Source organism: Cryptomeria japonica, chromosome 5, assembly GCF_030272615.1.
Source record: "Cryptomeria japonica chromosome 5, Sugi_1.0, whole genome shotgun sequence".
In the NCBI taxonomy this organism is placed as follows: Eukaryota; Viridiplantae; Streptophyta; class Pinopsida; order Cupressales; family Cupressaceae; genus Cryptomeria; species Cryptomeria japonica.
This window is the reverse complement of record NC_081409.1, coordinates 5,635,417-5,661,088: the sequence shown is the minus strand read 5'-3', so window position 1 is coordinate 5,661,088 and position 25,672 is coordinate 5,635,417. Positions and strand designations below refer to the sequence as shown.

Genomic DNA, 25,672 nt, shown 5'->3' with positions numbered 1-25,672 from the left:
AATTATGCCGTTTAGTCTCTTTCCAAACGCAATGTTTTGAAATTTTATTGTTTTTTTTTGTCTCTAGTTTGAGTAATCGGTTAAATTGGATTCCAGTTTCGAATCCGCCGTCGTGAGTTTTGCGGTGACATGACGAGACGGAGGGATACGAACGCCTGTGTTACGGGGGCTCATTATATATTTATATATATTTTAAAATAATCAGTCATAATTATAGTTCTGTAAATAATAATAATAATAATAAGGTATTTTTAAAAAAGGGGCTGCAGTCACATCTACCGCGGGTATTATTAACAGCCGTAATGCGAGCGAAAATCATGATTAGAAAGCAACCAATAATCGAAGAGTGCCAGCTGCGCTGGGGCCCACGCGCCCACACACGTGCAGGACGCATGCTCCGCAGTTAATGTCCCTCCATCTCCAAATCTCTGCAGGAAATCTCCACCGCAGATTCTCCATCACCCGCTGATCTTTACAGGTTTATTCACACGCGAATATACACAGGAAAAACTGAAAATCCTCACTGAAACTCACGACTAAATTACCACGCGCGAGAGAGATTTTACCCTCAACTTTAACCCCCCGAAAATTAACCGACTGTGACAAGTAAAACATTCAAGAGGAGCCATGAGCTGTCTCCACGCCAAAAACGCGGTGAGCATTTTACACCATTTTTTTATTTTTTATTTTTCAACCATGAGAAATAATGGAAAAAAGCACTGGGTGCCTCTCTTCAATCTTGTTTTACTCTCTCTATATAACCTCATGTTCTCATGCTACTGCTTAACTCTATTTTCTGCTTAAATTTAAGCAGTTAAGTGTTCAAATAAGCCATGAAGAAAAGGGGGGCCTGGAAAGTGACTGCTTATCAACAAAAATGCGAGGTGGCTCCACAATTTGCTCTCCCTCTTTTTTGAAAGATTTTATTTCTAGTTTTGTTTTCAAATTTTAAGTGCACAAATTAGCATTAATACTATTAATAATTCCTAAAAATATTGAGCAGTGGTGCAGGGGCATGGGAACATGCCATAAGTTCTTAAATTATACATTGAATTTGAACAAATTTTTAATTGCTTTCATATGTCACTTAACTTTTTATAGCTATTGTTATGGTTTTTGAGTAGTAAAGACAAATGTTGTGGGATCTATTATGCATGCAAGGATTAAAAAGTGGTCATTTCATATTGTCATCTAAAACATATTCCCTAATACCCCCTACTATTGGCTTTGACAACTAAAACAATTGCATAATTAATCCAATACTTATGCACAAATGCCCCAATAATTGTGTGCTACTGGTACAATAAAGTGGCACAATTGATCTAATTGCTAACTTTTTTTAGAGAAAATGGGTTGCTATTGGCCCACTCAATGATTTTTTAGTGAACTTTTAATTAGCAAAATACAATGAATAGTAATTGGAAAATGGGCAGTAAACGTGCTCTTCCCCTAAGAATAATTATTAAAGGTCTTTCTTTTCATAAAGGGATTTGCTTCATTTTAGATCCGTTTTCTAGAACAGTTAAAAAGTAGTTATCTTTAGCTAATGTCAAGCTCGGATCTAGGCTTTCTCACTAGGATTTTGAGTCCTTTTAGATCATTTTTATTTGATTCCTAAAAAAATACTCCACAATATTTGTGTTAGATGCACTAAGCACTGCTGGATTGGAAGTGGTACACATATACTCCTTTCTTTCTAAAATTACAAACCTCAAAAAGGCTATTCACGATTCTCTTCACATCTAATTATGATTTAAAGGCTCAACGAAAAAAGGAATTTTTAGTCCATGGTCACTTTATGACAACATAGATTACATATAGTTTGGATGACTTTTTGGAACCCAAGTGAAGTAACTTTGCATGGTATCTTCTCTATTGAGGTTTCTTTATTGGATCTTGATCTAATACTCATTGTCCTTTCTATGATCATATGGAAACACTCAAGCACTTCTTCTAGTTTTTTTCGTGTGCTCAAGATGCTTGGATTTAGACGCCTTTTATACTTGAATATTTATTGGCATATAGATGATTTTCTATGAATGTTGGTTAAGTTGACCTAAATTTGGCATGCTCATAGTGGAGATGTTATTTAGTATTTGGAAAGAGAAAATTAGGATTATTTTTTAATTAAATTTCATTTTCTCTTACATATATTAAAGGAATAGTTTGTTCTAATGTTCCACTCTAGATTCAAATTGTATATTAACAAAGTTGGCTCTCAAGTTTCCTACTTATAGATTCTCATTAAAGATTGGGCAAATGCTCATTGTATTATTGCTTGTATCACTAGAGGTCCTTCCCCTCCTTGAAAGCTTGGATGTAGTTGGTATTGCATGTTCATTCCAAAGATAACAACATGGCCCATAAGGTTATTCTTAGTATAAAGGATGCAAATGGCATTGCCAAACACATGGCTAGTTTATTATTACTTAGCCTCATGAAATTGTGGCCTCTAGGTGGCTTAATAATGGCAAGTTCCCTCAATTGAATCCTATCTCTAATAAGAATTTATTGTCAATGTAAAGAAAAAGAAAAATTAGGAGATATTGTGGGGTGGGAGTTTCTTATTGAAGGCTAGGACCTCCTAGATGACTAGGGAAAGCCCTCAAATCATCCATTGTCTCTTTAGCTCTTACAACTTAGAAATTTAATTACTTCTTCTTATACACTGTTTAATGCTTCACCTTTCTTAGAATATTTAAATTATGGACCATAAAGTGTGGCCTTAAATTTATGTTCTCTAAATATCTTGTGTTGTAATTTGTTTAGAAGTCTTTTTCAATTATGGATTGTAGAAGCTTCAAGTTTTTAGTAATACCATTTTTTATGATCTAGTTGTGTTTATTTAGTCGATCTATTTGGATCTATATCTCAATAGAAGTGGTTTGCAATTACCTATCTCTTATTAACACATGATGTTGGAATATACACACAAAACAAACAGGTGAGAAATCTTAGTTAGGTGTAAACCATCTTTAGTTAAGTGTAAGAAAATAATAGCTAGCTAATAATAGTTCCATTAAGCTATCAATTAAACTTGCCATTTTGTAGGAAGACATATGAGCCTTCTCTCCTATAAATTTGTACATTCTTGTAATGAATAATAAATAATGATTTAGTTGTTTCTTTCCTATTATGATTTCTAGTTCTAATTCATGGATGGTCCACATGGCATTCATTGCATCTCGTTGGAGCTCAACATGTTTAAGCATAGTTAGTTAAAATGTTTGAATTAGAGAAATAATTGAATGAATAAATTCAACTATATATGCATTAGGATGTGGTCAGGGAAGGAGCTTGGACTCATATTCTTACTTACAAGGATAGTAACATGAAATTGAAAAATGTAGTTGCTTGATAAAAAAAAATCCCTCCATGTAAAATAAGAACCATTATATGTCTAGTATGGGTGACACAAGTTTTTACCACTTAGGGACTTTTATGTCTATACAAGTGACTATGTGCACAATCTTTTTCTTAATTCTAATATTTGAAATATATATATAATCTACATTTTCTTATAATTTTTTATAAATTCTCATCTAAAATATATCTTTCACTAATTTTTTTATTGGAAAATAAATTTAACTCATGAGATTGCTTCCTTAAAAAATGCTTCTAATTTTAGTCAGTAAAACCTACTTAGAAAATTTAGATTACTCCCTCCTACCATAATCTTAATCATAATAAAATTCTATAAGTCACATCAAATCCTGATGTTTTACTTAAAAATATGTTTAGGTCAAATTAATATTAATAATAAATAACCTCATATAATATGCTCATTTTACTTAATTTTTTTTTATGGGTAATAGGCCTAAGCCAAAAAAAATTATTAATAAAAAGATTTAAAGTACATCTCCATTCAGTGTAGGCACTCGTAGGAAAGAATGGAGTAAAGAAAACCTTCGGTCTTGCTCAGGACCATATAGGTTCATAAAATCCAGTTTACAAACCCTGATATAGTCAAGAAGGTTGGAGACAAATGATGTCTAGCCTATTTGCCTATTTAAATATTACATTTCCAGTCCTATGCTTATCCTAAGCCATATTTCCTTTTATGGCTTATGAGTACAATATTTTACAAGGCTTGCCACAACATGACATATTACAGAGCTTTCTTATTATAGATGATACATCATCCTCCCTAGTAGAGGGAGACCTATCATATTAGAACTCTTATTCGACCATCTTCTGAGTGGAGGTCCATTCCATGCTTTTCTATAAATTTCAATGCTCCTGCAAGCCCCTAAAAAACATATCGACACCTTTCCTCTAACAATCTTTGTTAGTCATAAAACATAAGGTAGTTATCAATGCCCTGCAAACACTTGTCAGAACAACCATATTGATTAAACAGACATAGTCCTTTCAATAGCCATATTTGATAAAATCCAAAAACATCCATTCTGGACAATACTCATCTTTAACAACTAACAAGACAAAGGCAGAACACAAGCAACTCTAAGCATGTGTGTGTGTGTGTGTGTGTGTGTGTGTGTGTGTGTGAGAGAGAGAGAGAGAGAGAGAGAGAGAGAGAGAGAGAGAGAGAGAGAGAGAGAGAGAGAGAGAGAGAGAGAGAGAGAGAATCTAAATCTATAAATATATTTATATGATACTAAGTTAATAAAATGGAAACCCTTATTTTACTTAATTTTTAACTAAATATAATTTAAATAACATTTTTTTATAAGAAAACATATTATCAATTAATATGATTAGTATTGTACAACTTTTATAAATAATCATTATTAAATCTAAAATGATCAAAGGCTAATTGCAATTTGTTTTGAGTCTAATTGTTAGAAAAACTATTATAGTTCATGAAATATTTAAATAGAGGAAATCTTTCTAAATCATAATATTAATTGAGTGGGTGATCTCTAAATTTTTATATTTATTTAAACTAATATAGATATCTTAAATACATCTATTTAAAGAAATGTCGATAGATATTAATTGAAACAATTTTATTTACCTTAAAATTATTTTATTTCATTTTAAATTATATCTACTTCATACAAAATAATTTAAATTATATTGTGTCCACATTAATTGTTTTTTCATATTTAAATTATATTCTACATATCTACATTATTTACTCAATAATTGATATATAGTTTTTTATATTTAAATTTTAAAAATTATAATTTTAATGAGAGTATATTTTGTTTTATATGGTGTTTATTTTTAAAATATTAAGTTTCTAATTAATATTAACATTTTGACATGTGGATGGTTGTCAAATTTAAACTAAAAGATAAAAGTTAACATTAACACACTCACACAATTTCACTCCACCCCATGCTGCCATTGTAGAATGCCTATCAACATTAATTAAATGTAAGTTGAATATAAGAGTATAAAAATTGTATTATGTTTTGATATGGACTGTTTGTTTTTGGAGATGTGACCCTGTATCCATCCACCTTATATATATATATAGTCTTTTTCCAATTAATAGAATTCTAACACACCTATTCATCAAAAAAAGTTACAAATTTTTTATAATTTTTAATAATAAAAATACAAAAAATATATAAATCACCATCAATTTAAAGCCATACACATACTCTACTCTCCGCCATTAAAACTTATAGTTCGTATATTATATATCAAATAACATTTAATTTATTAGGAAAATTGAACAACTCCCTCCAACAACTAAGAAAACTACAGACATACCAAATAATTTAATTCTAACACACCTATTCATCAAAAAAAGTTACAAACTTTTTCTAATTTTTAATAATAAAAATACAAAAAATATATAAATCACCATCAATTTAAAGCCATACACATACTCTACCCTCCACCATTAAAACTTATAGTTCGTATATTATATATCAAATAACATTTAATTTATTAGGAAAATTGAACAACTCCCTCCAACAACTAAGAAAACTAGAGACATACCAAATAATTTAATTCTAACACACTTATTCATCAAAAAAAGTTACAAACTTTTTCTAATTTTTAATAATAAAAATACAAAAAATATATAAATCACCATCAATTTAAAGCCATACACATACTCTACCCTCCGCCATTATAACTTATACTTCGTATATTATATATCAAATAACATTTAATTTATTAGGAAAATTGAACAACTCCCTCCAACAACTAAGAAAACTAGAGACATACCAAATATATTTTTTTAAATTCCATAACGCACAATCCCAACCTCATCCTTTATGATTTATGATGTCGGAGCTTTGCACTTAACAAGACTTGATCTCTGGTGGGCTCATTTATAGCCTTTCAACTTCACCAATAGACCAAGGGCCCATTACAGGTAATTTTGAATAACCTCCTCCTAGGAAACTTCTTCATGTTGAATATTCTTCTTCATATATGATGCTACATATGGGTAGATATCAATTGAAAAAGTTAATCTCATTGAATTTTTCTTTTTCTTTTTCTTTTTTAAGGTGTGAATAGGTATTATTTCTCAAAGATAGTAGGTATAGGTTTTCTATAATCTATGAAGTTGTTTGAAAGAGTTTTCGATTTTAATTATGTTTAATTTTTGTATTGTTTAAGGAAGAGAATAAAATTATGGCACGAGATGAAATCTCTTGTTAAGATTATTAGGTTGACACTTGATTTTTTTTAATTTTAGTATTATAATATTTGTTTGACATATTATGTAGGGTCAACAATCTATCTATTGACATTATTTGTATTGAATTTTAACCCTTTTTTGACACAAAAATACTATGACTAGATGATCATCTATCTCCTACTTATCAATCTATCTGATTTAGGGACTTCAAATCTATATTTAGTGTTCAATTTTTTATTTGATATAAGAATAAAATAAATTTTGTTTTACTATGTTAATTTTACTACACTTAATTTTTTGTACCAGTGGTTCTTGAATGCTTATTTCATATATAGATATTATGACATAAAGAGTAATCTATCTTGATAAAATTTCTTGAGATTTTTAATAAACTTTACTTATCTTTAATACTAATATTTGTTTAATATATAATATTAATTGAAAATAAAAATCATCTATATACTAGATGACACTCTAATATGTAGATACAACATTTTCTTGTGATTGTCAACCATTTTTAATGTTGAATACCTGGGGAAGCAATAGTCGTTATAGTTCCAATAACCGTTCACTCCTTGTGCACCCAACCCCCCAAATACTAATTTTAAAGAAACCCAAAAAATTATAACTAAAAGTCCATTTATAAACTTCACATGTAGCAATAGTAGCCCATTTTTTAACATTTTTGGACCACAATTGACCCATTAGTACATGACTACTGGAGCATTTGTGCATAAGTATTGACAAATTTAATTGCATGGTTATTGGGGCATCTTTAAGTAGCTATAGGGTGACACTTTGAAATGTGTACTTTTTGACTCTTGCGTGCATAACTAATCCCACAACATGCGTTGTTACTACACATAAGTCGAAACAATAGCTATAAGCAATTAAGTTGCATATAGAGGCAAACAAAAATATTAGATTTTTCAACAAAATCCGATGTATCATTTAGAATTTGTGAATGCATGAAGTTAGCTAAAAAGACTATTGATACACTTCTCCTACCTATTAAACATTTAATATCATAACTCAACAAATATATATATCATAAATTGCAGAGTATATATTCTTCCCAATCATTAATACAAACTGAGTCTCTAAGTATGATTCCTTTCATTAATGGTTATTGCCTTATAGACGTATAAGATAAACAAAGGATAGTCTACGGCATAGGTAGGCCTTCGCCATTTATGGACCTATTGATTATTCTAATTTGAAGATGGAGAACTTCTGCCTAATTATTATTAATTTATTTTAATTTTTTCTCTTAATTTATTCCTGGTTTGCTTGTGGGGAATTGATTGATTTAAGAGAAGAGAGAGTACAGAAGCAGAGGTGGAGTGTTGTTTAAGGGTATCGAGTCCTACGGCGTCTAGAGAAGCGTGCCACAATGGAGTATACACATTGTATATACACCGTATATAGGGCAACGATGCTCTCAAGGGCTTAGTACTTGTGGGGTTATATATAGAAAGCGTTTACCGCAGTCAAGAATCACTCAAAGAAGCTAACGCGGGCCTTCCATCCAGTCTGATTAATTATACCAGTAGGAGAAGTTTTTTTCATTTCTGTGTTCTTCTGTTCTTCTGCCGAGGGTTAGCAGAGACTCTGAAAGCTTTTGAGAGCGATGGAGATGGGACTCGAACCAACGACCAACTCCAGGTTTAAGACAGTCTGTGTGTTCTGCGGCAGCAGTCAAGGGAAAAAAAAGAGCTATCAAACTGCAGCAGTAGAACTTGCCAATGAACTGGTAAGGAAACAGAAAGAAAAAGGCAATACAATAATCTACACTATGTCAGATCAATGTAGCGCAATCTACTTCTTCATACAATACACCATATTTTTTCTTTTTTAAGTTTTTTTGTATTTCTATGTATGTCAGAGGAAGGTTCTCTAACTTGCTTGCCTTTCCATCACAGACTCTCTTTTTTCAACGCTTGTCTCGAAGCGGCCATATAATTCTTACTAAGTTCATATTCACACTGTATCGAATGCCCATGCCGATTTTTCTTCATAAACTCAATACCCATCTCAGTTTTCATTCATAGAATGAATACCCATCTGGATACTCATAGAATCTATTCGTTTTTCATGAAAAATACAGCCAGTTTCTCATTGTTTTTATGGGCCAATTTTTTTGTGTACAATATGATTATGACATAATTTTTAAGCCTTCTTGTCCTGTGACAGATTGCTGCTGTTTCCCGATTGGTGTTTAGACATTGAGATCTGATGGTGCTAAACTTGCTTTAGGCCTAATTGGCCCTAAATAATTGAATCAATCCATCCATTCTGATAATAGTCTTTCATGTTTTTACAGCCCAGTTTTGCAACACATTCATTGCCTTTATCTGTTAACTAAATTTACATGTCTTGCAATATATTTGTTCAGATGAATTCTTATGTGGGTCGCCATGTTTCATGTGGGTGTTTCGTTTTTGAAATAAACTGTTGCATGAATCTACTTATTGTATGAATTTTAAAGTGGCATTCAATCCTTTTAAAATTAAATCCATTCTGAAAAAATTTCATGGTGATGGCCTTTTTGTCCAAAACAAATTCATTGCATCTATCCACATAATTTCTTTTAATTTTTCTGTCACATTTTCATGTGGGTGTCCTTTCTGAACAAATTCGCTGGTTGGTCTGTCAGGTTTCACGAAATATAGACCTGGTGTATGGAGGAGGAAGCATTGGGCTCATGGGTTTGGTATCACAAGCAGTGTATAATGGCGGTGGTCATGTCTTAGGGTAAATAGAGCTTCCTCATTCATGAAATGATAAAATTCTAGCATAATCATGGAAGCTTGGTTGTTCCTTGTTTTGAAAAGTCTAACACAGATCACCTTACATTTCTATTGGTCACAGGGTCATACCCAAGACGCTCATGTCCAGAGAGGTAAGAAAAAGCTGAAGGAATCATCATTACAACCCAAGTAGCACTTGTTGTTTAACATTTCGTACAGGTTATGACAACGTAAATTTAAATTTTTTATTCTTTTGTTGTGCAGATCACAGGTGAAACAGTAGGAGAAGTAAGAGCCGTGGGAGATATGCATCAAAGAAAGGCAGAGATGGCTCGTCAGTCAGATGCTTTTATAGCATTGCCAGGTAAAACAGATAACCCATCTACTAAAACGAGAACACCTGCATATCAAATTCTGTAAAATCTTAGGTTTACTTGACTGAGAAAAAACCACCTTAATGATAACATTTGTAATCTTAGTACTCTTCTGTTCAAAATAAACAAGAAGAATTACAGACTGAATTGTTTGCTCTCTGAGCCACTGACCAACCCATGCTGTGTTAAGATGAATGACTGTTCTGCAGCTGCACGACTGTAAATGCACATATTTAACTTGTGCTTTAAATCTTAAATATGAATGAATGAATGTGACAGGAGGATACGGCACTCTGGAAGAACTATTGGAAGCCATTACCTGGGCTCAACTTGGCATACACGACAAACCGGTAAAAAGATAATTACAAGTGCTTTTTTCTTTTTACTTCTTGAAATGGTAAATCTGTCAACTGACAGAAGACTCTATTTTGTTTCAACTTTGGTGAAGGTGGGATTGCTGAATGTTGATGGCTACTACAATTCTCTGTTATGCTTTATTGACAAGGCTGTGGAGGAGGGGTTTATTAAGCCTGCTGCTCGTCATATCATTGTGTCTGCTCCCACTGCAAAGGAATTAGTACGAAAGTTGGAGGTGAGAAAAAGCCACTTTGCACAAATAGTTCAAACTGTCAGATCTCTTTTGGGGTTTGACTGCATTTGCTACTTTTAGTTTTGACTCAAAAACCATATACCATGTTTTCACACCTTGTGGCTGTTTTCTTATACAGTGGCTATTCAGTCAATTCAAATGTAATTAAAATATAATTTATATGAAGAAGAGCTTTAAAAAAAAGTTTTAAGTGTTCTCCTTCATACAAATTAAGTCTTAATTGACTATAGCCATCACCATTCTACTATAAATTAGTAAACACACTTAATTATAAAACAATCTCAGTCAAAACTTCTGTACCAACATCCCTTTTTTCACAATTAAGCCCACAAGCTGAGTTTCTCTTTGGAGTCTTTCTATTCTTATTATTGAACCATAGTTTCTTGGTAATAGAGATTGCTTGTGTGGATGTAATAGCCAAGCTAGCTTGTCTTAGTAGCTTGATTAAGGATTAAGTTTTTCCCAATTGCAATTAAGATATCAACCATTGTGATTGAGACTCTTCACTATCTAAGCTTGTTGGAACACAGGGTGACTCTTCACTATCTAAGCTTGTTGGAATACAGGGTGTTTTTTCACAAGCAAGAAATGGAAATGGAGTATAATGATTGATCTCAAATGGAGTTTTAGAAAGTTGTCCTATAATATAGATGGTTGGTTTATTAGGAAGCTTGTTTTTCTAATAAAAGAAGATGGTTGGTTTATTAGGAAGCTTGTTTTTCTAATAAAAGAAGATGAACGTGTTGGGTTTTGGAATGCATTGCAGGAGTACGTTCCAAGACATGATGGAGTTGCTTCAAAATTGAGCTGGGAGATGGAACAGCTTGAAAAATCTTCAATTCAGCCAAACATAGCCCGGTAGATTGATGATGATTACTACAAACGTGAAAGAAACAAACAACAAACCCTAAAACAGTACATGCACTTGCAGAGAGGAGGCCAGGCCAGGCCTAGTTTTCACAGTGATTGTATTCATTTTGACTCTTGTCTTGACGTTAAATGTAATATAAGCATCTCGTGTTCATTGCAAATGCACAATTGTGCTTTCTAACCCGTTTTTGTAAATTTTGTCTTGCTCGAAAACTACAGCAGCCACAAATATTTTAATTCTAGTACAAGAACCAAAAAAACCTCCATTTTTATATTGAAACAAAGGGTGCCGTGTTGGACTTGAATTTTCTGATATATGAGAATATAAATGCGTGGAGTGAATAGCGAGGAATATAATTTTGGCCATTCTGGATTTTTGTCGGCAAATATTATAATAATCTTGTCCATCAGTTCTTACAACTGTTCTTATGTCTGTTTGCAGAACAGCACAACATTAATAATCAATTTTATGGAGCTTTCAAATGTATGTTGTGTATAAAAATCTTATCTTGCAGTTCAGAGATTTTGGTTGCCCTTCTTCCTCTTATAGTCTGTGCTTTTGATCTTATGAATCAATCTAATGAAAATCTCAGATTTGCACAAAAGGAAAAAAGAAAACCCAAAAGTGAGATTGTGGGATAACACCAGCTGTAACAGGCTGCAACAATAATAACTGTGAGGCCCCCCAAGGCAGTTACAATGGCAGAATTCTGTCAATATTCTTGTCAATATTTAAAGAAAGGATACCCAGAATTAGTTAAAAGAGATTTACGACAGTAGTGTATCTTTCCAGATGCCATTTAGATTTTGTTGAGATCCAGAGAATTAATGCGATCATGGAGATATCAGAGAATACTCAGCAGCATGGAAAATCAGAGGGATTCGTAGCTTTAAGATCTTTGTCAGCAGTCTTTTTATGTCTTAATGCTTTGAATAAGTGGACAGGATGGAGGGAGTTGTCATTTTCTTTGGAATTTTTGTGCAACTGCATTAAAATGTTGAATATATTGTGCATGGGAACAATTGATTATGTGCACGTAGAGATGGATTGATTCCTGAACAAAAATAGTTTCATTAACTTAATATGACCTCGATGCGGGGACCAATTGAAAATGATTTGCTGTGTAAGACAGGAATATAATCAAGCCATTGGCTTTTTATCATACAATTAAGGGCAACAGTATTGGTCTTATCATATCAGAAGACGACTTGTGTGAAATTAAGATTGTGAGAGGTGTGATTTAATGGATGCTTTATTAAATCAGATCACGTCTCATTATTATATTGTATTAAATTATGTTATAATTTGGTGGCCAAGGAAGCAGTTACCAATCATTAACTTATTTTATTGTAAAAAAGACTGGTTTTGTTGCTATTATGTCATGATGCTTCGTTGGATGTATTCAAACATTAAAAAAATTGAAATTCAAAACACTATTATAATAGACAATATATTTTTATTTGGAAGTGTTAAATAAGTAAATGCCAAGGTTTTGAAACTTCATATTTTGTTGTTGATATGTAAAATCTGATTCTATTCTATTTAGGTCTAGATTCATGTGTAGATGAAGTCATCATGTGTGTGAGCATATGTCTAATGCCTAGATATGGATCGAAAGGCTCTAAAAAATGATTTGATAAATCATCATAGTCTACGATCTATTTTATCGCATTGTATAATAGCTAGATTCAATAATTGATAGAGGGAGTTATAAACACTTTTAAAGAATTTATGAAATCCTAAAGATCATGTTCTCATAAGATGATGTGATGCTGATGTAAATTCCCTTTTTGTCCTTTTTAAACATTTGCTAGATGATTTATTCCAATTAGGGCTAATCTTTAAATAGATCAACTTAACATGCATTTTGGTGTAATTTACATTTAGCTATCTCATAATAGCTAGTGAAAAAGGTGACAACTTTTTGAATTTAAATTTGAAATTTGAAAAAGTGCAATTTAAATTATACTATTTCAGAGGGAATGTAGATCATTTTTAGTATTATGAACCTAAATTAGGCTAAAGAATGAGAAATTTGGGACATGAGACAAATATACATGGGGATAAGTAATGTTGGGATCACAACTATATATGGTCCCGAATCAAGGAAAGGACAAACTAGACAACATGGGTCCAAAACATGAAGGAAAATGATATATATGTGTAATTTTCACTATTACATTTTCCCCTTAGAAAAGTATGTCCAAAATAAACTCAAGCAAATATGAAATTAATTATTTTGCAATAATAAGTAAATATTGATCTATTTTAAGTAACAAATCATTAACGTGGAACATGCGTTTTCAATCTTCATGGGCACTTCATTACAGAGAATATAAGCATATTTGCTATTGTTGCAATGAGTAGAGGATTGCCAACAATCTATAAATAATTCCCAGTAAAGTAAAAGAGTGGGGTTAAAGATTATGCATGTTATGAAAAAGGATAAAAATATTCAGCTACAACAAAAAATATTTGACTTTACAAATAGCTCATTATGGACTATAATTATGCAAATAAAAGTAAAAGGGCTTTGTCTAGATACATATGAGGTGTTAGTAGCCTTCATTTGGATATAAAATAAAATCTACCTTTACAAATAGCATGATAAAAAGGTGTACAACTTTGTGAAAACGTGCTCCATTTGGACATAATTATAAAGCTATTATTTTTACCAGAAAATAATCATAGTTATCATAGTTGCATCATTACAATTGAACTCATGAAGAATGCAATGCTAAAGTATGTGTTTTATTTATTTTACTTTGACATGTGTTTCTATGTAGCTCTCATATGCAAGAGAAACCAAGGCAAAATATAAAGACTACCATTTTAATAGTACATGTGCTAGTCTTTAATATTCTTCCTAATGGAAGATGTGATAGATGATTCATTCCAATTAGGGCTAGTCTTTTAATAGACCAACCTAGCATGCATGTTAGTGTAATCCACATTTTGTCAACTTATAATGACTAATGAAAAAGGAAACAACTTTTTGAATTTAAATTTAAATTTTGAAAACATGTAATCTAAATATCACCATGTAATGCACATTAAGTATACAACGATAGATAATATCATAGAAGATAGATTGAAAAATTAGTACATTTTATTATTTATATATTTATATTATTTTTCTTGCATTAATTTGGACCTTAGGATAAACTTACTTAGGTTGATATCTACTTAGATAGGTGACATCTTACATTGAATAATGTGGTTGAGTACAAACTTCTCTAAGTTAATATATTTTCATTCTTACTTAGACATGGTGAGTAACCTTTCTAAGCATTTAGTTTCATGTTCTACAAAAAGTACCCTATTGATATCATTGTACCTATCTTTGATAATAGCATCATCCTCCTATACCTTCTTGTACTATTGTATCCATATTTTTTTTGTGTTAGGATATCTCTTATGTATTCAAAGCTTGTAAATATTATCTCATAAAGTCTCGGAGATATTGTATCTTGGAGTAATATTTTTGCATTGTATTACATTTTGTATTTGCATCCTTAATATATGGGTCTTCCCACAATAGTGTGTCCCACTTTTATGTCTAAGATATTGAAATCACCATTATTAATCTAAATTTTACCTTTTATCACTTATATTAAACAAACCATTAAGAATCCGAAGATGACATGAACTAGAATTTTTGAGGTTTCATGTGTATATTTTAATATATATTTTAAAATACTTGCTTGGTGAAACCGCCACCAAGGTTCAAATCCCCACTGGACCGCTTGACTCGCGAGCTTGGTATTACTGATCAATATATATATATATATATAAAATTTAAAATATTTAATTTTCTTTTTTTTTTAATTGTAATTTAATGTAATGCTATTTCATAATACAATTTTGTTTTATATATATATTCATTTATATTACAATTTTTTGGTGGAAACAAGAACACCAATACAGAATGTATGTGTATTTTTAATATTTTTTTCTACTTTTTTTCCTATTTTTTAGTATGCATTAAACATATGTCTTATGTATGGTAAAAAAACCTATATTCACTAAAAATATATATATATATATATATATATATATATATATAAAATAAACATATTTTACAAATTATACTTTTCATAAAGCTTACTTTTAGGGTTATGATCTTATAAAATTCCAGTCATGATGTGAAGAAAGGGAAAATAAAAAAAGGAAGAAAGGGGTTTTGCATAAAGAGTTTGATTTGTATGTATTAAAATATTTTTACATGTACAAAAAAAATTCATATATATCCAAACTTTAAAAATTATTTCATTGCATATTTGTTTGAGAAAATAATTTTTCTGCAAAAAATTCTTTGGTTATGTTTTTCAAAAGGGGAGAATATTATTCCAGCACATTTTCACAAAGGAGAAGATAGGAATAAAACAGAGAGAAAAACCTATACATTCATATTCAATAAAAAGAGACAAAATGATAAATAAAAAATAAAATATATATATATATATATATATATATATATATATATATTTTTAATTTAAATATATTATGCATGGGTATAAGTGATTATATGCACGTAGAGATGGATTGTTTCCTGAGCAAATATATTTTATTATTAACTTTATATGATTTCGATGTGGGAAGCAATTGAAAATAATTTGCAGTATGACATGAATAGCGACTTAAGCTTTGGCTTTTATCATATAATTGAAGGACAATAGAATTGGTCTTATCAAATTATAAGACGAGTTTTGAGGAATTAAGCTTATATTATATTATTAATATTATTAACGGACGTTTTATATCACATCACTTATCGCATTATTATTATTAATATCCTGTTAATTATGTTTTAATTTGGTTGGCCAAGGAAGTAGTTACCCGTCACTAACAATCATTAAATTATTTTCTTATAAAAAGGCTGGTTTTGTTGTTAGTATGCGATGCGGCTTTCCTGTTAATGTCATGTGGATGCTAATATTATTGTTGATAGTAGCTATTATTTAAAACGTATTGAAATTGGTTATTATGTAGAGGTAAATACATTATTAGATGAAATGAGTTACTTTTTGGGAAGTGTCTAAAATGTCTATGTTCAAATTCTAAAATTTCATGCTTTCTTCTTTATTTGTAAAATTTAATTATTTTCTATTAGGTTTAGATTTATGTGTATGGGTCTAATCATCGCATTCATGAACATAAACTTGATATAGATATGCACAAAGATGATTTGATAAATCTTCATAGTATACAACCTATTCTAGCACATTGTTTGGTATCAATATTTAGTAAGAAAAAATGATGTTTAAGAACACCTCAAAGAATCTATTGAATCTTGAGGTTCATGTTATCCTTTGGTTACACCCTAAATGAATTAGCTTCATGATAGTAAGTGAAATATTAAGAATAACGAGTAAGCATGAAATAATCATAAGATGATGTGATGTTAATGTAAATTTTCTTTTTTGTCGTTTTAAGCATCACATATATGTGTTCTCTATCTATTCTATTGTTGTCCTAGATGTTGAACACGTGCCAGATGTTTATTCCAATTAGGGTTAGTCTTTAAACATTCCACCCTAGCATGCAATTTGATATAATTTACATCTTAATTATTTCATAATAACTAGTGACAAAGGAAGCATTTTTAATATAAATTTAAATTTTGAAAATATGCAATACTATTGCAAATGCAATTGATGCAAGAGCATCCAGGGTGTATAAGGGTGATCTTGCATCATCCAAAAAAAATGTTTAAATTTTCAAATAAGGGTTGAAAATGGAAGAGTTGCTATTTTTAGTGAGTTGGCATTTTTGCTTGAAATCTTACATAGAGCTCCAAAATGGTGAAATGAAGCCAATGGTGAAAGAATAATCCCAATATCATGTGGCGTTTGAGAGATATTCAGGTTTTTTATTTTGAGAAATTTCTCCAATATAATTTCAAATGCAATTTTGAGGGTCTTAGAAGCCCCAAATGAGCTCAAAAATTGTCGTGCAATCCATTGTTATAGGTTGCTTCATGAGATATCCAACAATATATGATGGTTAAAGATCTGTTGATCATATTAAAATTTATGGCTCTAAGAAGTTTGACTATCGAAAATTCAAATATCTAATAAAATATCTTTTTTAATGGGAAAATGGACGGTTAGGATTTTGGCACCCACAAACATGGAATACACTTTCCAAAAGATTCTAGGGTAGTTATACATTCCAAATAAAGAAGGTGAACGGAGATCACATAAGGTAGTTCCAATCCTAGTAGTGTTAGATTGTAGATCTAGCATGTAGATTATTGTAATGAGAAAGCCCATGTGGCTATAACATGTTATCTTTTGAATGTTGTAGTTTTCATTTCATTGGAATAATAGAAAGCAAGTGTTTCTTTTTTGCATTTTTCATATTTATTTCTCTATTATTGTTGTGCGCTTGTTTTTGTAAGGGGAGTACTCTTCATCAAGTAGTATTAGAATATAAGTTCCTACGTGTGTAAACAGATTGCTGAATGTGAGGTAGTTTGCACTAGGACTATGGTTGTGGGTCTGTGAGAGAAATGTTGGATATTAGAGTTGTTGGAATGTGTTGTTGTCATTGATGTCAACATATTCTTGTATTGCAGAGAGTTGAATTGATTTGGGTGATCTGTTGCAGATATGTTGATGCAGATTAATGGGTTTTGAGATACTTATCTCCAATTGATTCAATATGAGTTTCAGTGTTTCGGAAGAAGATTTATTCAACTTATCTGATCCGGTGTGATGATTGGTTTTTCTGTTGTTTCTATATTGCAAAGTTGTGATTTCTGGATTGTATTGCTTCGAAATTGACTCCTTATGTTGTGCAGATTTTGGAGAGTGTTTGGGACATTCATGTGTGTCCTCAGTTCGGGTAGTTCATGATTTGGAACTTCACAAGCGTATCTTTAAGTTTGTTGTTTGTGTTCTTGAGCTCCAGTGATGGAATAATGATGATTCTTGTTATCCGAGTTGTTGCAATTATTGCGGTGGAATTCATGTTGCTTGTTGATGCTCTCTGATCATGTTCTATGTGTTTTGGTGGTCTGCGTTGATCGTGGTGCGTGTTATTGAAGATTTTATTGGTACGGTGGTATTCTTCATGTCATGCGACATATTCGGTGGTCTAGCGTGTTGCAGATGATCTTGCCAAATTATTTGGTGTTGTTGCATGTTCGAGGATTTGATTTGGGTCCATGCTATGTCCTTGCCGACATTGTATTGGTCTGATTATTGATTTATGTATCGTGTGATGTAATTTTGTAATTAGGTCTTATGTGTTGGGCCGACCTTAAGGTTAAGGTTGATGATTTGTATAAATAAGTGTTGTAATCATGTAAGTTGTGTGTTTGTGGTTGTATCTAAGATCTATGAGAGTATTGTATGTGCGAGCAAGAAAATTTATCTTTCGGTAGTGGAGAAGAGTAGAGAAGTGTTGTTGTGTAGACAGTGTGCTTAACCAGAACTATAATCAGGCATTTGGAGATGCTGGGTATGTGCAGGATCATGGTGTGCCAAAACAGGCCCTTAAGTGGCAATGAAATTTCAGAAAATCAAAGTTATGCAACTTGACATGAAAATTTGAATAAGTTGTGAACATTATTTTTAAAATATGTAAGAAGAGAATATATAGAAAATTGAATGTAGTTTGTAAGCTGCTAGTTGTTTTTTGGAAAAAAAAAGCCTATTTGATGAAAATTTCAAATTTCAATGCAGTGGTACTAAAATTTCAGGAAAAAAATAAGAAGTACACATATGTCTGACCACCCTAATCACAATCAAATCATAATATTTTTTTATAAAATTTATAATATAAGTATTAGACTCATGTCCGGATGTGACACATTTTTTTTAAAATTTTTTATAAAGTAAATAATTATTTATGAATTTTTTACTACAGCTTTTCATAAATTCAGAAACTCCTACATCTAACCACCTTAACTTGGTCAAAACCTTATGATATTTTAAAATTTTTTTTTGTGATAGTAGATGAAGCATAGGATGTGATGCATGTTTCGGATTCAAAAAATGTTATACCGTTTGAAAGTTATGAGTGTTTTTCAATTAGTATATCAATTAGGACTATTGTCAGAATTCAATTAGAAAATAAATAATAATTATTTATTAAAGTCAAAATAAGACAAGCCTTATATTGTTGGAAAGCTGGGAACGTCCTTAAAAAACCCTTTTCGTTTTATCAATTTTGGCTACAAAAAAAGTCATTAGCCACCAGTGTAAAGTTTGGAAAATCAAGGAATACTGAAAAACACGTTTTTTTAGTTGACTTTCCATGCTTGTTACTTCCAAGCCAAATACCAAAGCATTCCTGAGCCAAAATTTGAAATTTAAAAATTTGACAGCAAAAATTGGATATCCGATTATATCGGATATCCAATTTTAATCAATAAATTCTCTAACTAGATTTGTTTATTAATATATTAATATATTAATTTATAAATAAATTAGTATATGATATTAGGGAGTTAGGAGAGAGAGAGAGAGAGAGAGAGAGAGAGAGAGAGAGAGAGAGAGATAAAGAGATTAGCGGAGAGAGAGAGAGAGAGAGAGAGAGAGAGAGAGAGAGAGGGAGAGAGATGGGGAGGGGGAAGGGAGAGAAAGAGAGATAGAGAGAGATTAGGGGAGAGAGAGATATATGGAGAGATTAGGGGAGAGGGATAGAGAGATATTAGGGGAGAGAGAGAGAGAAGGAGAGGGAGAGAGAGATTAGGGAGAGAGAGAGAGATTAGGGGAGAGGGGGAGAGAGAGATTAAGACACCATAGGACCCAAAGCGACCCAATATGGTGTCATAATGGGTCGTATGGCATCTTCAGGGGTCATAAGGGTTCATGGGACACCATATGACCCCTAAGGACAACATACGACCCCTTATGACACCCTATGGTGTCATTAGGGGTCATATGGTGTCCATAGGCATCATATGGTGTCCTAGGACACCATATGACCCCTAAGGACAACATACGACCCCTTATGACACCATATGGTGTCATTAGGGGTCATATGGTGTCCATAGGCATCATATGGTGTCCTAGGACACCATATGAGCCCTTAAGACACCAAATTGTGTGTTATGGGTCATATGTTGTCCTAAGGGGTCATATGATGTCTTAAAGGGGTCATATGACACAATATGACCCACTAGGATACAATATGACCCATAATGACCAAATATGGTGTCTTAAGGGGTCATATGGTGTCCTAAGGGGTTGTAGGACACCATATGACCTAAAGCGACCCAATATGGTGTCATAACGGGTCGTATGGTGTCCCAAGACACCATATGACCCCTATGGACACCATAGGACCCCTTAAGACACCAAATCATGTTGTTAGGGGTCATATGGTGTCCTAAGGGGTCATATGGTGTCCCATGAACCCTTATGACCTCTTAGGACACCATATGACCCCTAATGACACCATATTGGGTTGCTTTGGGTCATATTGTGTCCTAAGGGGTCATATGGTGTCCCAAGACACCATATGACCCATATGGACACCATATGACCCCGAACAACGCCATAGGACCCCTTAAGACACCAAATCATGTCGTTAGGGGTCATATTGTGTCTTAGGACCCCTTAGGACACCATATGACCCCTAACGACACAATTTGGTGTCTTAAGGGGTCTTATGGTGTCCCAAGACACCATATGACCCCTATGGACACCATATGACCCCTAACGACACCATAGGACCCCTTAAGACACCAAATCATGTCGTTAGGGGTCATATGGTGTCCTAAGGGGTCGTAGGACACAATATGACCTCTTAGGACACAATATGACCCAAAGCGACCCAATATGGTGTCATTAGGGGTCATATGGTGTCCTAAGAGGTCATAAGGGTTACCATATGACCCCTTAGGACACCATATGGCCCCTAACAACATGATTTGGTGTCTTAAGGGGTCCTATGGTGTCGTTATGGGTCATATGGTGTCCATAGGGGTCATATGATGTCTTGGGACACCATATGACCCCTAATGACACCATATTGGGTTGCTTTGGGTCATATTGTGTCCTAAGGGGTCATATTGTGTCCTACAACCCCTTAGGACACCATATGACCCCTAACGACATAATTTGGTGTCTTAAGGGGTCCTATGGTGTCCCAAGACACCATATGACCCCTATGGACACCATATGACCCTTAACGACACCATAGGACCTCTTAAGACACCAAATCATGTTGTTAGGGGTCATATGGTGTCTTACGACCCCTTAGGACACCATATGACCCCTAACGACATGATTTGGTGTCTTAAGGGGTCCTATGGTGTCCCAAGACACCATATGACCCCTATGGACACCATATGACCCCTAACAACACCATAGGACACCTTAAGACACCAAATTGTGTCGTTAGGGGTCATATGGTGTCCTAAGGGGTCATATGGTGTCCCATGAACCCTTATGACCTCTTAGGACACCATATGACCCCTAATGACACCATATTGGTTCGCTTTGGGTCATATTGTGTCCTAAGGGGTCATATTGTGTCCTACAACCCCTTAGGACACCATATGACCCCTAACAACATGATTTGGTGTCTTAAGGGGTCCTATGGTGTCATTAGGGGTCATATGTATGGTGTCTTGGGACACCATAGGACCCCTTAAGACACCAAATTGTGTCGTTAGGGGTCATATGATGTCCTAAGGGGTCGTAGGACACAATATGACCCCTTAGGACACAATATGACCCAAAGCAACCCAATATGGTGTCATTAGGGGTCATATGGTGTCCCAAGACATCATATGACCCTTATGGACACCATATGACCCCTAACGACACCATAGGACCCCTTAAGACACCAAATCATGTCGTTAGGGGTCATATGGTGTCCTAAGGGGTCATATGGTGTCCCATGAACCCTTATGACCTCTTAGGACACCATATGACCCCTAATGATACCATATTGGGTTGCTTTGGGTCATATTGTGTCCTAAGGGGTCATATTGTGTCCTACGACTCCTTAGGACACCATATGACCCCTAACGACATGATTTGGTTTCTTAAGGGGTCATATGGTGTCCATAGGGGTTCATGGGACACCATATAACACCTTAGGACACCATATGACCCCTAACGACACAATTTGGTGTCTTAAGGGGTCCTATGGTGTCCCAAGACACCATATGACCCCTATGGACACCCTATGACCCCTAACGACACCATAGGACCCTTTAAGACACCAAATCTTATCATTAGGGGTCATATTGTGTCTTACGACCCCTTAGGACACCATATGACCCCTAACGACACAATTTGGTGACTTAAGGGGTCCTATGGTGTCCCAAGACATCATATGAACCCTATGAACACCATATGACCCCTAACGACACCATAGGACCCCTTAAGACACCAAATCATGTCGTTAGGGGTCATATGGTCTCCTAAGGGGTCATATGGTGTCCCATGAACCCTTATGACCTCTTAGGACACCATATGACCCCTAATGACACCATATTGGGTCGCTTTGGGTCATATTGTGTCCTAAGGGGTCATATTGTGGCCTACGAGCCCTTAGGACACCATATGACCCCTAACGACATGATTTGGTGTCTTAAGGGGTCTTGTGGTGTCGTTAGGGGTCATATGGTCTCTCTCTCTCTCTCTCTCTCTAAAATATGACTAATAAAATCCGATATCCAATATCCGATTTAATCAGATATCGGATTTCTGCCATGTGGCAGTTTACTAAATAAATGGCGGCAACAGGAAAATTTTTGGGGACCACAAATTTTTGTACTAAAATCGGATATCTGATTTTAGTACAAAAAAAGAAAAAAAAAGGGTTTGTGGGCCATTTTGTAGATTCCAACGGCCCACAGTCTGCATATTCTATTTTCTGTTGAGGATCACGGGTTTTTAGATAGCTAGAGACAAATTTGTGCTTTTGGGAGATTCTTAAAGTGAAAACTTACATTGTCAATGATGAAGGAGCATATGTGTGGAGGGAAATGGGGAGTAGTAGTCGTCGGAAGTCTAAAAGCAAAAGAAAACTTTCAAATGACCAAATTGAAGTGTATAGAGAAAGAGAATGTCATAGGAGGAGAAGACAAGGCATGTTAAATATTGCTAATGTTACTTCAACCGAAGAGGAAATTGAATTTGAAAATGTGCCACAAGTTATTAAAAATGAAAATGTAGATTTTGAAAGTGAAAACATTGAAAATTTTGAAAATGTTGAAAGTGATAATGAAAATGCTCAACATGTGGAAAATTTTGATATAGGAGGTGAAAATGTGGAAAACTTTAACATTGAAGGTGGAATTGCTCAACCAAGTGAACCATATGTAACACCTAATTACTTTAGAAATGAAGACCCTCTCATGGATGAAAGACAAATTCCAAATCCAATACCTTCAAGAACCCCAAAATGGTTATTTGAAATCAATGAGAACATTATTGTGAATCTTGAAGGCAAGAGGTCAACAAGAACCATTTGGTTGTGGGCTACACAACTTTTCAACCAAAATTTTAGCAATAAGACATTGATCGAGCAATGCCAACTCTTTGTTCAATTGCTAAAGATGATAAAGATGAGACCATTGCTAAAAAAATTGAAGATTCGTATGAACAAGAAGATGGAGAGAAATTCTATTATTGCAAAAAATCTATTTGACGCTCTCAATTCTATTGGAAAGAATACCAAAGAAAGAGATAAGAGAGCCGCTCGAAGAGTGATTACAACCTCCTTAGTAAGCCATCAATTGAGGAAGGCTCATCAAATGAGACAAACTTGTGTTGATTTTAACATAAACCATAAAACTTTGGATAGAGCACTTGCACGAAGACAAAGACTTGACGATCCACTTCAACAAGATACATGGGCATTTGGTGGGAGGCTTCCACATGTTGATAGAAAGTTGACTGACAATGTGAAGGAAGAGATTCAACAATTTTGGCACTCTAATTCTAGAGTGTCACACAATGTAAAGGACATTTTGAAATTAAGAATTGGCAACCGAGACCACACACTGCATCCCAAACATTTCTTGGAATCAAGACAAACAATTTTGTACAATTTTTTTTGTGAATTACATCCAACTTTGAAAATATCACAAAGGGCCTTTGAATCTTTGAAACCATTTTATTGTGTTCCTCTTAAGATTGGCAATACTTGTTGTTGCAAGTACCATGTGGAGTTTTCAATGTACCATGAACTTTTATGTCATATTCGCTCTACGATGCATACTAATGAGATGTTGGAGGAGTGTGGTGCAATGCTATTTCTAAGATCATCAAGAGACTTGCAAGATCTATTTTTATGCCCTAGAGATGATGGCTGCTATTTCTATAGAAATGATTGTTTGAATGAGAAGTGCTCAGAATGCGGTGGGTTGTTAAAGTTTGTTTCATGTTTTCATGAGGGCAGCGAACACGAGTTTGGAAATAATTATGTTGATAAAAAAAGATACGAGACAGTGAAATATGCTTTGAAGAGTGGAGGTGAAGGTTCTAGATGCGAATTAGTCTCAAGAGAAGTGAGTATTGCTGATTTTATTTTGGATTTCAAGGAAAATCTTTTCTACAAGTATGCAAGGCACACCCATAGGTCTCAGTGGTTGGATCAACAGTTCAAGATGTGTAAGAACTCTTTCCTGATTGGCACTATTGTATCGGTGGTTGATTTTGCAGAGAACTATACATTGCAACCACAGAATGAGGTACAATCTCAATACTACAATTCAGTCCAGATTACTATTTTTATTCACATTACATATAGACATGCTCTTGATAGTATAGAAGAGGATAGGAAGATAATTAGGGAGTATCATTTTTATATGAGTGATGATAGATCACACTCCTCCGAGTATGTGCAACATTCTTTCGAGAATTTTTTTGAGTTCTTGCATGAGAAATATATTGCAATTGACTGACATATAATATGGTCAGATAACTGTATGGGTCAATTCAAGAATGCTCGTATGTTTTATTGGTTGAGTAGAATGCATGTGGAGAGGCGTATACCTCATATTTGGTGTTTTTTTGAGGCAGGGCATGGGAAGGGAGAGCATGATGGAGCAGGTGCATGTTTGAAGAGAGCTCTAGTTAAGGAGCAATTGAGGATTTTAGGTGCAAATTTCTCTGATGCACGTTCTATTGTTGATTGGTGCAGTTTAGCGTTGTCACATGGAGGTACTCTTGATTCAGCAGTGAGCAGATTCTTTTGGTTGGTTGAGGAGGGAACAGTGGGAGATAGATTGGATTGTCAAACAATTAAAGATTCTTCAAAGATGCATTCATTTCTCAGCTTAGATGCAAGTACATGGACCATTTGGACATGAGCGTTGGCTTGTTTTTGTCAGAGTTGTGTTTGGTGTGATTGGGATCAGTGCAAGTCAAGTGAGTGGATTAATACATGGGTTCCCCACTATCTAACTCCTCTATCTCAAACAATATCCTTGTCAAATGATGACATGGAAAGTTCACTTGAGTATGATCATCTATTAGATCTTGTACAACTAGGACATGTTTTTGCAATTGTTGCACCACAAGG

At 33.6% G+C, this 25,672-nt stretch overlaps 1 protein-coding gene across 1 annotated transcript; it reads left to right on the top strand.

The window, feature by feature from the left end:
* Positions 1 to 7,941: 7,941 nt before the first annotated feature.
* On the top strand, positions 7,942 to 11,659 carry LOC131077959 (cytokinin riboside 5'-monophosphate phosphoribohydrolase LOG1). Its single transcript, XM_058015557.2, has 7 exons — positions 7,942 to 8,321; positions 9,225 to 9,322; positions 9,440 to 9,470; positions 9,583 to 9,682; positions 9,972 to 10,042; positions 10,141 to 10,284; positions 11,069 to 11,659. The coding sequence occupies exons 1-7, from the start codon at positions 8,199 to 8,201 to the stop codon at positions 11,162 to 11,164; spliced, it is 663 nt and encodes a 220-aa protein (XP_057871540.1). The 5' UTR covers positions 7,942 to 8,198; the 3' UTR covers positions 11,165 to 11,659.
* Positions 11,660 to 25,672: the final 14,013 nt, after the last annotated feature.